This window comes from Mytilus trossulus, chromosome 7, assembly GCF_036588685.1.
Source record: "Mytilus trossulus isolate FHL-02 chromosome 7, PNRI_Mtr1.1.1.hap1, whole genome shotgun sequence".
NCBI lineage: Eukaryota > Metazoa > Mollusca > Bivalvia > Mytilida > Mytilidae > Mytilus > Mytilus trossulus.
The window spans coordinates 44214052-44228904 of record NC_086379.1 but is presented as its reverse complement, the minus strand read 5'-3'; the positions used below and the strand labels follow the sequence as shown (position 1 = coordinate 44228904).

General features: G+C 32.9%; 1 protein-coding gene across 4 annotated transcripts in view; it reads right to left on the bottom strand.

Moving 5' to 3' along the window:
• The window catches only part of LOC134725135 (uncharacterized), a 61102-nt gene that overhangs the window by 43175 nt on the left and 3074 nt on the right, over positions 1 to 14853 (bottom strand). For all 4 annotated transcript variants that reach the window (XM_063588695.1, XM_063588694.1, XM_063588696.1 and 1 more), the window contains exons 2-3: positions 14653 to 14767; positions 9776 to 9990 (exon numbers count right to left, since the gene is read on the bottom strand). In XM_063588695.1, the coding sequence (XP_063444765.1) occupies positions 9776 to 9990; positions 14653 to 14767 (330 nt within the window). The remainder of the gene's footprint in view (positions 1 to 9775; positions 9991 to 14652; positions 14768 to 14853) is intronic.

Here is a 14853-nt window from a genome sequence, read left to right as displayed (position 1 = left end):
ATTTTTTTTAATTATGGAATTTGTTTGATTTCTTGTTATTGAAATTTTTAATAAATTCCATGTTTATTCTGTACTGAAATGTTCTGTGCTGCGCACAACACTTTCTTTTACAAAGAAAATAGTATATTTTCAATAGAATGTACTGTGCTGCGCACAACACTATGTAACCAAAATACATTGTATGGAAAGTGTTATCAACCGCTCAAAAGATTATAATACAAAATAAACATGGAATTTATTAAAAAATTTAAACACAAGAAATTATGCAATTCCATAATTAAAAATAATTCCAAGTTCAAATAATGGCCTGTTTCATGTTAATTCATGTGATAGTGATGAATAAGAAAATCTTGTTCACGAGAACCAATGCAAAGTAGAGCAACTATACATGTAAAAAAATTTGTAAGGGTTCCGCGGAACCCAGTGTCTCGTCTACTTTTGCTGTAAATTGCGGGCTCAACAAAGATGAGGAAAAAAATCAATAAAAATTTTCCTCTTGATACCATCTTATGATTGTAAGAAGCTTCTGTCTAAGTTTGGTAAAAATCTAGGATAGTTAATAAATCTAATGAATGTTTTGAAAACTTTAACTGCAGACTGTATGTAAATGTTAACTTAAAGAAAATCTAAGTCCATTTAAAAATAAAATACAGAAAAAATGGAGTTATCTTTTTACAAAATTTACTTCTGGATACTATTTTATGATCATAAATAAGCTTCTGTCCAAGTTTGGTACACACCCAGGTTAGTTTAAGAAAGTTATCAAAATTTTAAAAACTTTAACCACAGAGTGAATGTAATGTTTCCCCGCAGAAAAACTAAGTCCATTTAGGCCGTTTTTATTAAATAAGTTGGTTTACGGATCCGCCGACCCGATTTTTCGCTTATTCAAATAAAAATAAACGCACATTTGCCCTTATAAATTATTTCCGCCGACCTCATATTTATCGATTTTCTAAGAAAATTTTAAACGGTATTTTTGTGTTTACGTTTCGTAGTTCTGGTTCCTATTACTGCATTAAAAAATCGTGAACCAGTGCACCGGAAACGTGACTGGTTAGCTGTACACGTGTTTGCGCATCCTTAAACCCTGACTTCCGTTTAGGAACCAGACGATATCAGGGCATGGTTTGTTTACTATGAATGAACCAGTGTACATCCATCTGGATGTGGACGTCCTAAACAATTCAATATTATCAGACAAAAAATTTGTGAAATGCCTTCGTCACGAAACCATAGGTCAAGTCATTAATGAACAATTAGAAAACTTTAATGTTGTGATTGAAGAAATAAGGGCCGGCAGTTGTGACCACGGCAAAATAAATGGCAATGGAACCGTTACACCTGAAACTACACCGGTGGACGTTCTAATTAACTTTAATACCAAGTACCTTATGATAAAATGCCGGGAAATTCAAGAAACACCGGATAAAGAAAAAGTCCTTAATCCTCCAGCCCAGGATGCATTCCATATTCTTATGAATGCTAGGAAAGTTTACAACACCTTGCCAAAAGAAAGGTATGTTATTCAATGAAGGTGTTATGAAAAGGGGGTTTGCCCATGCTGAAAGGAAAATGTATTTTTTTTTAAACTGTTATTTTTTGTCTTTCTGATGAGTTAACTTTTTTTTTTATAGTTCGTTCCTATGTTGTACTGTTATACCACTGTCCCAGGTTAGGGGGGGGGGGGAGGGGCGGGATACCGCTAACATGTTTAACCCCGCCACATTATTTCTGTATGTGCCTGTCCCAAGTCAGGAGCCTGTACTTCAGTGGTTGTCGTTTGTTTATGTGTTACATATATTTGTTTTTTGTTCATTTTTTTTATATGAATAAGGCCATTAGTTTTCTCGCTTGAATTGTTTTACATTGTTTTATCAGGGCCTTTTATAGCTGACTATATGCGGTATGGGATTTGCTCATTGTTGAAGGCTGTACGGTGACCTATAGTTGTTAATGTTTGTGTCATTTTGGTCTTTTATGGATAGTTGTCTCATTGGCAACCATACCACATCTTCTTTTAATATATTTGTTTGTTTGGTTCTATTGTCTTGAATGGTTAGCACCAAATAGTGATTCAGTGTCTGTCCATTGATACAAAATCTGTCCATTGATACAAAATTTTTCTATGTCATATAGGATACAAAAAATTCTTTGAACATTTTTACAATATTGTAAAAAAAGAACACTTGTGAAATTTTTGGTTTTTGGGCATATTTTCTTTTTTAATTGACATGTTCTACTTAGATTAGCTGTGCCCTTCATGGTGGTGACAGTTTAAAATGAATATTCATTTTCTTTTAAACATTTATTAAAAGGATATATATGACCCAAAGGTTTTCTCTATAACTGTAGAAATTAAGTTGCTTTTTCTGACAGCTTTCTATTAAAATCAAATTATAATTTTTAATATAGAAATCAATCAATTATTATAAAATGTTTTTTCAGTTTGCGATAGGATTGATATAGTAATATAGTCAATTGCCATTGGTAAGTATGTTGATGTCAAAACTGCACTCTTTATAGACTAGTATATATGCACCTGCCAATGTTTTATCATAACAATTATTTTTGTGGATCTTTGAACTGTATTAAATACCTACTAAACCCATTTCAATACTGTATATCAGGATTTGTTTGTATGTTTAACACTTTCACTCTATATTTACGGAAGCTAGTACAAAATGTATACCGTGAAAAAATACTCTATGCCATCCTTTCATCATTTTTTGGATTAAACATCTTAATCAGAAGAGAATTGAAGGATAATCATGTTTCTCCCAGGATTTTATTTTCTCCATAGTGTCAAATTTGCAGTTTTGTTGACATCTTTAAAAAAACATCGCCATGTCATCAACAAATTTCAACCAGCCAGTCATTGCCTGAGAAGTATTTGAAAATGCTCTAGAAAATGTAACTACCGCTTTAAATATGGATTAAATAGTTTAAACCTTCTGGCTGAGCTGTGTGTAAAAGGCCACAGAGTTGGAGAAAATAATTAAACTGCCAATTTCGATTCCAAATTGAAATAAAAACAACCTGATATACAGTTTTTGAAGAACTGTACTTTATATATACTCTGTATATACTCTCTGACATATATGTATTCAAATTTAACCTCATATAATATGTTCTAATTTGGTGGCAGGAATGCTTAATATTAACACAGCAATAATTCATTTCAGACTGCTTTTTATACACCATTTACTAATTTAATGGCATGCTTAGTACTATGAGTGAATTTATTCTTGAACATATTTTCTTTCTATAATATTTACATGTATAATAGAAACTATAAAAATATGCTTTTCTTACCAATTCCATCTTATTTGTTCTCCTTAGAAGCAGGAATAATAATTTTCAAATATATATTTTGTACTTCATGACAAAATGACAGGAAAAATGTACAAATGTCTGCCTGCTTTTTATAATTTAATATGATTTCTGGGCAGTGAAGTCAATCCTTTGGAACTACTAGACAGAAAGCTTTATGAATATTTGGTATGCTTTTTTGTTATGATATGTAGATGTGCACACAAGACGACTGTTTTGATTAAAAATTTGGGACATACTGCTGATGTCCATGTAGCAAACATATTTGCGCTTAAAACTATATAAAATATAATGTATTTTCAGGGCTATCATTAATGCCAAGGACAGACTTTATAACCATTTGTTAGTCTGTTTACGTGGCAAAGGTGTAGGTTTTACACCGATACAAGTAGAGACTACAGGGAACTCTATAGTAAAGACTCTTACTAGTGGACTATGGTACATTGACCCACACTTGCAGAAATTTCTAAACAGGGGAATAACAATTCCAAAGATGTTCAGCGACTGCAGTGGATTTAATGATTGGAAAATCCACAAGAAGAAGGAACCTATGGTACAATTATAATATACTACTATACTATTATACCCGCACTATTACTTGGTATATTAGAATACTCTTTCTGTCATTCCATCAGTCCATTTCCCTTTTTAGGTGTAAGCACAATCCTCCCAGCGAATGTCAAAAATAAACATACAAACATACAACCAAAAAATTATCAAAGTTATAAGAAGAACAATGATAATCTAGACTTGCCATTGCGAGCCATAGCAGATGCCACCCATTCTCCCATTGCCAGGAGATCTGGCCGTTGCCAGAGTAACAGCAGTTTAATATTTTCAAATTTCCAAAGTCAAAGAACCTTCAAACTATAAAAAAAGTAGGAGCTGTTTCAAAAAGCTGTAATTTTATTGTGCGTTTTGAACATTTTCCCAATTTTGTTATTTCCATGGCAATGTTGGCCATTTTGAAAATTTCAGTCTAAGTATATATATGTCTCTTAATATTTTCACCAAGTTTTAAAAAGTTTTGGGTATTTTGAAATTTTCCACATTTTCGATGTTCCATTTTTTTCACCTTTGCCCAGTTGGGTGAGCTGGAGTCAATGAAGTATTTCAAATTCATATTTTTCAGATTATGCTAGAAGATCTTCAAGTTCACATTGCCCACATGGTTGATATGGTGGCAATGCCTTGGTTTAGGAATGAGAAATTTAAAGATTTCAAACGTGAAATTGAGGAGTTGATAGAAGGATTCAGTAAATATGCCTCATTTTTAAAGGAACAGAGGAATAGAACAGCCAAGGTACATGCTTCAGAAAAGCCAGTTCGATCATTAACAGATAGTTGGACAATACATGTAGATGAAGGAGACCCAAATGACTTAAAAGAAGAATATGCAGATTTGAAGTTAGCTCTAGATCTAGTAGATATGTATGTACCAGTGTTTCTAAATGATTTTGAACCGAGAGACCGGCTTGACAGGAGAAATTGGCTGAAGCACTTAAAATTACCATTCCCTTGTAAAGTGTATACACACCACCATGGTAACTACTTTGGTAATTTTACTTTTGTTTGGAAATTAGATATAAAGAGTCATGGTGAACGAGATCTTGAAGCTATTGACATCATTAGACAAGATTTGCCTGTATTTTCGACGCGTGCAATGAGACGAGAATTCATAGACAGATATGCAAATGCTCATACATTGGTTAAACCTGCTATATTCAGAGATGTATATCGTTTCCTCACACAAGATGCATCAGCCGCTGAAAGCACAAAGCAAAGTCAAGTGGATGATCGAGTAGTACAGTTTCTTCTTAACGCAGACGAACCTGGTCTCTTTTATGATCTAAGACATCAAAATGGTCGCCTTGCTGATGAGAACCTCAACCCCTTTTGGGATGAACTGAAAAAATATTTAGAAGAAGTGACAGTAGTACATGAGAGACGTCATACTCAACATATGTACATGCCTTTTGCAGCGTCCATTGAAAATCTTATAAGTTTGGTTCGTCAAAGACTGGAACCTGGTTCTAGATGTCCGTCAGTTTCTTGGGTCAGGCTGAATTTTTGGCCAATGAACTCTTACACAAGAACCGCTATGTGTTACACAGGAAGGTTTGATGTCAAATACTCTGTTCAGCAAAGGTTACTACGTACTAAACACCCAGACTCTGACTTTGCTTTTAAACAGTTTGGATTGATGAAAGAGATGGCTGTTCTTTTAAGAGACAAATCTGACTTTATTTGCCTAGATGACAAGGCTGTTGTCCCCATGGGGGAACCAGGAAACCCTGTATCATCTGGTGTACGACCTAATCATCAGGCTTTAGTACCAGCTGGAGTTCGTCTTGTTGCTTTGGACCACGACTTTCATGTTCATGGGGCTATACCTTCAGTCTTATTTCATGTGGACATACCTGAACATTCCTCTGACAGTTTCTATAGTGGGAGATTACATGTGACTGTAAAAGACAAGGTTTTTGAACCTTCCACAGCTATGCGTCATTCAAGCGAATCTGTCTCAATATTGCGATCTGTTGCATCTGATGATGGAATAAATTTGACAAACCCAATTTTATTTATGTACACAGATGGAGGGCCAGACCATAGATGCACCTATTTCAGTGTCCAAATAGCTTGTATTGCCCTCTTTATAGCTTTTGACCTAGATCTACTGGTTGCAGTGAGAACAGCACCATGCCAAAGTTATAACAACCCGGCAGAGAGATGTATGAGTATTTTAAACATGGCCTTGCAACATTGTAGTCTGCAGCGGGAGAAAATGTCAGATGCTATTGAACTGAGAGTAAAGTCACTTGGTTCTCTTAAGAAAATTAGAGAAAAATCAGAGAGAGAACCTGCTGTAAAAAATGCCCTAAAAGAATCCCTAGAGCCAGTGCTGGCGAAGTTGAAACAAAGATTCTCACAACTGAAGTTACATGGTGAGAGTGTTGTAGTCCATGATGCTGCAACAGATGATGAAATTGCTAGTTTAACAGACATTTTAGACATTTTTAAAGAGGAAAATCATGCCGAAGATGAAAAGGTCTTTAAAGCTTTGAAGAACAAGAAGGACATCCAGAAATATGACAAGCTGAAAGACTTCTATGAGCACCATGTCAGAGAGAGACACTACACATTTCAGGTAAATTATTCCTCCACTTCAAATGTTTACTTTTGTCCTTCCGTTCTGTACAAAACAAATATTTTCTCAGCAACTACAAATAACAGCTTCAAAGAATTTGGTTAAAATGCAACTTCAGTTTATTATAAATAGAGGTCCCATACATTGCTTACCGATTTCAGGACTGTCCCACATCTACTACTTATTTAAATACTTTAATAGTGTATTTTTCAAATGAATGCTGGTGGTGGATTACCTTTTTCAGTCATAGCACTTACTGTTCCCTTGTTTTGCATGTCCATACTATAATATCTCTTAAAAACAGGTCAAGGGTGGTTGCACTCATCATGTCTGTCAGTTTGTATACTATACTAAATTCTGCAGGTTCTACTGAAGTCACTTTAAAATTTTGCAGATTACATGTACTGTATCTCCTCTTTATAGATGTGTCAGTGGAACATTTTCTAAGTATGTGTTTGCTATTATAAAAGTAAGATATTCTAAAAAAAACATGATCAACTTGCAATATTTTTATGTGTTTAATTTATAGGTGAAAAAATGCAAATCGCCATGTTGGTACTGCAGCATAAATGGTTGGAGACTTCAAGATGAAGAATATGGGTCTGTAGACTGGTTACCTGATCCAACGCTAGAAAACAATAACTATCTTCCATTTTCTGATTTGTATGGTAAAAGGCAGACCTCAGACAACAACCGCCCAGGACTAGAAACACAAAAAGTTACCAAGAATATTGACAAGGAGAACGCAAGAGTTCTTGTAGCTGGTAAGTATGATCATGAATAGCATGAACTTATATAAACATTACATTTTATTCCATTTTTCCATTTATCTGCAGTCTTTTATATAAACATTGTCACTGTATGACCGGAAAAAATGGATATGGTGAAACTACAAAAATGCAACCCGCCATTACCAAAATAAAAAATTTAAAATAGAGGTCCCATACAATCTTCATCTGGGTAGAGGTCCGCACCAAGTAATGATCTCTAAAAGCCCCAAAACTAGACGTGACCAATCATCAATATGACCAGAGCAGGGCCAATTAACATTATTAAATTACATGACTTACAAAACAGTTATTGAATATTTTATATTTTAAATATCATATTCATATAACATATTTTACATTTTGATCTTTTCCAGGCAGAGTAAGAGCATTCATTATATGCTCTGAATGTGGGAAGAGAAGATGTGTCTACTGTAGCCAGAGATTTTCCCGGCAGATGTGGACAGCTTTTGAGCGTGTCCAGGAAGAGCTAGTCTACATCTGCGGGAATGCCTTGTACCCACCTGATCACCAATATACAAAGGAAGTTATAGTTAGAGAGTGTTTCATGTTCGTCACCCATTGAAGTGACATATTATGCAGGTTTGTTTTATAGAGAATTTTTTTATGACAGACATAGTTTTTCACATGAAACTCAGTATAAAAGCACAGGAGGACAGGGAAACAATTTTTGTCAATTTTTTCTCAGCAAAAATAAATCACAGACACTTTATATTTTGATATGAAACAGGAGTTTAATTTTGTTGGATGCATATTCATGCTTTTACAAATCCTTTGCTAACCAATTTTCCCAGTATATGGGTTTGTACATATGTCCATGTTCATTGAAGACTGTTGCATTGTCCTGTGCTGTATTTTTACAAGCTGGATGGGTTGTTGCCTCTTTAAATCATTCCCCATTTCCTTTCACTTTCCTATTTTGATACATTTAATACTTTTTTCTCTCAATACCTTGTAAAAATCGTATCTATATTTTTGAATATTTATTTGCAGCTGTTCGAGAAAAATTCACCGACATATGTTTTTTCTGTGGAGACATGGAGGTGGTAATAAATGATCTGATTAGACAACTGAGGACCCAGTATGGAATTGTTCGTCCCATATGCCAATCATGTTTGGACCAAGGAAACATTCCAAATACCAGAAATGCCCTCAAAGTCGGGCAAAAAAGAAAAAAATAACAATTTACATTTGTTTTTAATCATTAAAAACATGTATACTGCTTTCATCAATTGCATATTTCAATTATTATACAAATCTTTGTCTGTCAGATGTATGTTTATACGGTTCATACATATAAAAAAGATGTGGTGTGTTTGCCAATGAGATGATTTTTCATAAAGAGACCAAATGACACAGAAATTAATAACTATAGATCACTGTACAGCCTTCTTCAATGAGCAAAGCCAATACCGCATAGTCAGCTATAAAAGGCCTCAAAATGACAAATGTAAAACAATTTACGTGAGAAAACAAACAGCCTAATTAATGTTAAAAAAAATGTACTAAAATTAACAAATATGTAACACACCAACAAACAATATTAAACCACTGAATTACAGGCTCCTGACAGGAAATTTCTGTTCATACTTTTAAATACTGTCTGATATGCTCTGTTCTTAAAGGTGTTGACATGCAATATACTCTTAGATTTGCCTTTGTCTTTTAATATTGACTTGTTCTATGTGATGTGTTTTTGTTGTCGCATTTATTAATTCCACTAAACCTACAAAAGATGCTGAATAAAAGGTATTATCAAAAGGCTTTTCAAGTTTTACAGAACTATAAATAAGTCTTTTCAATCAAGTTTAAATTATTTTTATTTTTTCCTCCTACCCTATTTTTTTGTGGCTGATATCCGTAAACCAAGTAAAAAAACAAAAACTGGAAAGATCTAGTTTAAATTTATTTTTTTCCCCTCCTCCTACCCGAAGTTTTTTGGGCTGATGTCCGTAAACCAACTTATTAAATAAAAACGGCCTTAAAAGTAAAATACAGAAAAAATGGATTTATATTTTTACAAAATTTACTTCTGGATACTATCTTATGATCATAAACAAGCTTCTGTCCAAGTTTGGTATAAACCCAAGATAAACCCCAGAGTGAATATTTGTTGACGCCGCCGCCGACACCGACGACGACGGAATGTAGGATCGCTTAGTCTCGCTTTTTCGACTAAAGTCGAAGGCTAGACAAAAACAAAAAGAAACCATCAACAATGACACATATTGTAAACCAACTTATTTTTGTGAAAGATTTATTTTCATGATTTTAGCGAGTAGAAAATTTCCAGTAAGCAGAATATAAATTGTCCTGAAAATCATATTTTTTTTTTTATCTTTTCTAATCTATATGTATCTACATCAAGTTACTTAAAAAAATCGTGAAATTAAATATGTGCAAGGTTGACTAGAAAAGACTAAATGCAAAAATAAGTTGATTTCCAGTATACTAATTTTTTTTATGAGCATAAATATCTATTGATAGAGTATCATATATAACATACCCATTTCCGTTGAACTGTTAGTAAGAAACAATTCACATCTGCATCCCAATATGAAGTCCAGTTTTTTTTCATTTATCATGTTTATTCTTGTTTTTCCTGGTTTCTTTTTAACATTTGATGTTATTTGATGGAATATAGAACTCTTGAAATGCGACATGAATGCATCTTTACATATACTACTAAAAAAACATTCTCTACACTGATACATTGGCAACCTACAATACATGATCATGAGAAGTCTATGCTTAAAACATACAAAACATCAAAGTTTTTTTTTATAAAAGACATGTAACTTACTGTATAGAGGACCTGCAAGGTATGCACATACCAAATATAGTTGTCCTATTAATTATAACAAGAGAGAATTTACCATTACAAAAATCTGAACTTTTTTTTCAAGTAGTCACTGAACCATGAAAATGAGGTCAAAGAAATTGGACATGTGACTGACGAAAACTTCGTAACATGAGATATCCATATACAAAGTATGAGGCATCTAGGTCTTCCACCTTCTAAAATATAAAGCTTTTAAGAAATAAGCTAACACCATCCCCTCCAAATCACTATCCCTATGTCGAGTTTTCTGTTTGGTACAAATCCAAAATATTATAAAACCAGATGCTCCCCAGGGCTAAGCTTTATACGACTGCAGAGGTTGAACCCTGAACAGTTGAAGCAAGTATGGACACAACATTCAAGCTGGATTCAGCTCTTAATTTGGATTGTGATTAAACTGTTGAGACAGCATAGATTTGTGACACAGAATGAATGTGGTCTAATGAACTTTAATTTTTTTTTTGGCCTTTGAGCAATTCACTATGCTCATGATGCTATTGAATATTAATCCTCTCAAAAATATGTTTGAAGAAATTTTCTTTTTATTTAATTTATGAAATATGAATTGAGAAAAAATTACCCCACCCCAATTTTTTTTTTCACATCCCCCTTTCCCTTATTCCAAAACTGATCTCAATTCAAATTTATAATGGAGTTTGCAACAATAACTGCTCATTTAAATACATCATAAAATATTAAAATGTAAAAAAAGTGCTTGTTATCACTGAATGGTAAAGATTGTTTTAATTTATCATTTGGTAGAAAAAGTGAAAATACATTGTATATTGTATAAAACAATGATTTAAGTTGATTCAACTACTATTCTGGACAAAGAAAGATAACTCCAATTGAAAATTTCTTGCTATTGCGCAATACTGTGCAATTGAAAATACTTGCTATTGGACTATACTGTGGAATTGAAGATTTCTTGAGCACTATTAAACAATACTGTGCAATTGAAAATTTCTTGCTATTGCACAATCCTGTACAATTGAAGATTTCTTGCTATTGCTGATTACTGTGCAATTGAAAATTTCTTGCTATTGCACAATACTTAATATAATAATTTTGAATCCTGATTTGGACTAACTTGAAAACTGGGCTCATAATCAAAAATCTGAGTAAATGTTTAGATTCAGCATATCAAAGAACCCAACAATTTAATTTTTGTTAAAATCAAACTTAATTTAATTTTGCACCCTTTGGGCCTTAATGTAGACCAATTTGAAAACGGGACCAATAATTAAGAATCTACATACACAGTTTAAGATTTGGCATATCAAAGAACCCCAATTATTCAATTTTTGATGAAATCAAACAAAAAAAGTTTAATTTTGGACCAACTTGAAAACTGGGTCAATAATAAACCAGATGCTCTGCAGGGCGTAGCTTTATACGACCGCAGAGGTTGAACCCTGAACGGTTGGGGCAAGTATGGACACAACATTCAGGCTGGATTCCGCTCTAAATTTGGATTGTGATTAAAAAGTTGACACAGCATAGGTTTCTGACACAGAATGAATGTATTCAAATGAACTTAAAATTTTTGTTTTCTCTTAGAGCAATTCACTATGCTGTTGAATATTAATCCTCTCAAAAAAATGTTTGAAGAAATTTTCTTTTTATTTATGAAATTTCAAATGAGAAAAATTGGACCCAATTTTTAAATCACATCCCCCTTTCCCTTATTCCAAAACTAATTTCAATTAAAATATTCTAATGGAGTTTGCAACAATTACTACTCATTTAAATACATCATAAAATATTAAGATGTAAAAAAACTGCTTGTTATCAATGAATGGTAAAGATTATTTAAATTTATCAGTTGGTAGTAAAAAGTGAATATACATTGTATATTGTATATAACAAAGATTTAAGTTGATTCTGGACAAAGAAAGATAACTCCAATTAAAAAAAAATCTTGCAGATATTTCTTGCTTACTATACTGGACAAAGAAAGATAACTCTTAATTAAAAAAAATTTGCTATTTCACAATATTGTGAAATTAGATATTTCTTGCCATTGCACAATACTGTGCAATTGAAAAGACTTGCTATTGCACAATACTTAATATAATAATTTTAGATCCTGATTTGGACCAACTTGAAAACTGGGCCCATAATCAAAAATCTAAGTACATGTTTAGATTCAGCATATCAAAGAGGCCCAAGAATTTAATTTTTGTTAAAATCAAACTTAGTTTAATTTTGGACCCTTTGCACTTTAATTTAGACCAATTTTAAAACTGGACCAAAAATTAAGAATCTACATACACAGTTAGATTTGGCATATCAAAGAACCCCAATTATTCAATTTTTGATGAAATCAAACAATGTTTAATTTTGGACCTCGATTTGGGCCAACTTGAAAACTGGGCCAATAATCAAAAATCTAAGTACATTTTTAGATTCAGCATATCAAAGAACCCCAAGGTTTCAATTTTTGTTAAAATCAAACTAAGTTTAATTTTGGACCCTTTGGACCTTAATGTAGACCAATTTGAAAACGGGACCAAAAATTAAGAATCTACATACACAGTTAGATTCGGCATATTTAAGAACCCCAATTATTCAATTTTGATGAAATCAAACAAAGTTTAATTTTTGGACCCTTTGGGCCCTTTTTTAACTGTTGGGACCAAAACTCCCAAAATCAATACCAACCTTCCTTTTTATAGTCATAAACCTTGTGTTTAAATTTCATAGATTTCTACTTACTTATACTAACGCTATGGTGCGAAAACCAAGAAAAATGCTTATTTGGGTCCCTTTTTGGCCCCTAATTCCTAAACTGTTGGGACCGAAACTCCCAAAATCAATACCAACCTTCCTTTTGTGGTCATAAACATTGTGTTTAAATTTCATTGATTTCTATTTACTTTAACTAAAGTTATTGTGTGAAAACCAAGAATAATGCTTATTTGGGCCCTTTTTTGGCCCCTAATTCCTAAACTGTTGATACCAAAACTCCCAAAATCAATCCCAACCTTTCTTTTGTGGTCATAAACCTTGTGTCAAAATTTCATAGATTTCTATTAACTTAAACTAAAGTTATAGTGCGAAAACCAAGAAAATGCTTATTTGGGCCCTTTTTGGCCCCTAATTCCTAAAATGTTGGGACCAAAACTCCCAAAATCAATACCAGCCTTCCTTTTATGGTCATAAACCTTGTGTTAAAATTTCATAGATTTCTATTCACTTTTACTAAAGTTAGAGTGCGAAAACTAAAAGTATTCGGACGACGACGACGACGACGACGACGACGCCAACGTGATAGCAATATACGACGAAAATTTTTTCAAAATTTGCGGTCGTATAAAAATCTAGGTACATTTTTAGATTCAGCATATCAAAGAACCTCAAGGATTCAATTTTTGTTAAAATCAAACTAAGCTAAATTTTGGACCCTTTGGACATCTATGTAGACCAATTTGGAAACAGGACCAAAAATTAAGAATCTACATACACAGTAAGATTCTGCATATCAAAGAACCCCAATTATTCAATTTTTTATGAAATCAAACAAAGTCTAGTTTTGGACCCTTTGGGTCCCTTATTCCCAAACTGATGGGACCAAAACTCCCAAAATCAATCCCAATCTTCCTTTTATGGTCATTAGCCTGGTTTTTAAATTTCATAGATTTCTATTCACTAATACTAAAGTTATTGTGCAAAAACCAAGATTAATGTTTATTTGGGCCCTTTTTTGACCTTTATTCCTAAACAGTTAAAACCAAAAAAAATCAATTCCAACCTGCCTTTTATGGTCATAAACCTTGTGTCAAAATTTCATAGATTTCTATTTACTGAAACTTAAGTAATGGTGCGAAAAACCAAGAAAATGCTTATTTGGGCCCTTTTTGGCCCCTAATTCCTAAACTGATGGGACCAAAACTTACAAAATCAATCCAAACCTTTCTTTTATGGTCATAAACCTTGTGTTTAAATTTCATAGATTTCTATTTAATTAAACTAAAGTTATAGTGAGAAAAAGTATTTGGACAACAACAAAGACGTCGCCAACGTGATACCAATATACGACCAAATATAATTTTTGCGGTTGTATAAAAATTATTAAAATTTAAAAATTTTAACCACAGAGAGAACATGGTGAAGTCCATAAATTTTTAAGTAAAATACTAAATGGAATCTTATTTTTACAAAATTAAATTTGGGATACTTTCTTATGTCCCAGTTGGGAAGAAATCCAGTATAGTTTAAGAAATTTATCAAAATTTCAAAAACTTTAACCACCTAGTGAATATTTGTGGTACAGCCACTGCCACCACTGCAGACCGAATGTAGGATATCTGTGTCTTGCTTTTTCGACTTCAAAAAAACAAAAAGTGTTTTCACTTGGTTCAGGAAACCACTACTGACTAAACAAGTGTATCCTATTTCTGACTAAGAAAGTTCTAAAACAATGTTGTAATCAATTTATTACATGATGGACAACATACATGACATACATTATTTGAGTCCGAAAACATTTTTTTTGTTTTTATTTGAGCTCTGACAAATTGTAATTTAATGAAACCAACCTTTGATAATTGTAAGCAACTAGTAACTTGTTACACTCTTTACAGTCATATCCAGTCTCTATGGCATCATTTGGTAGCATTACAGTAATTAAACTAGAAGTGTACTTTGGAAGCACTAGAAAAAAAGACATTATATATTATGATACATCACAAATATCCACACCAGCAGTTTCATTACATAAAGTTAACCATGTAGATCTG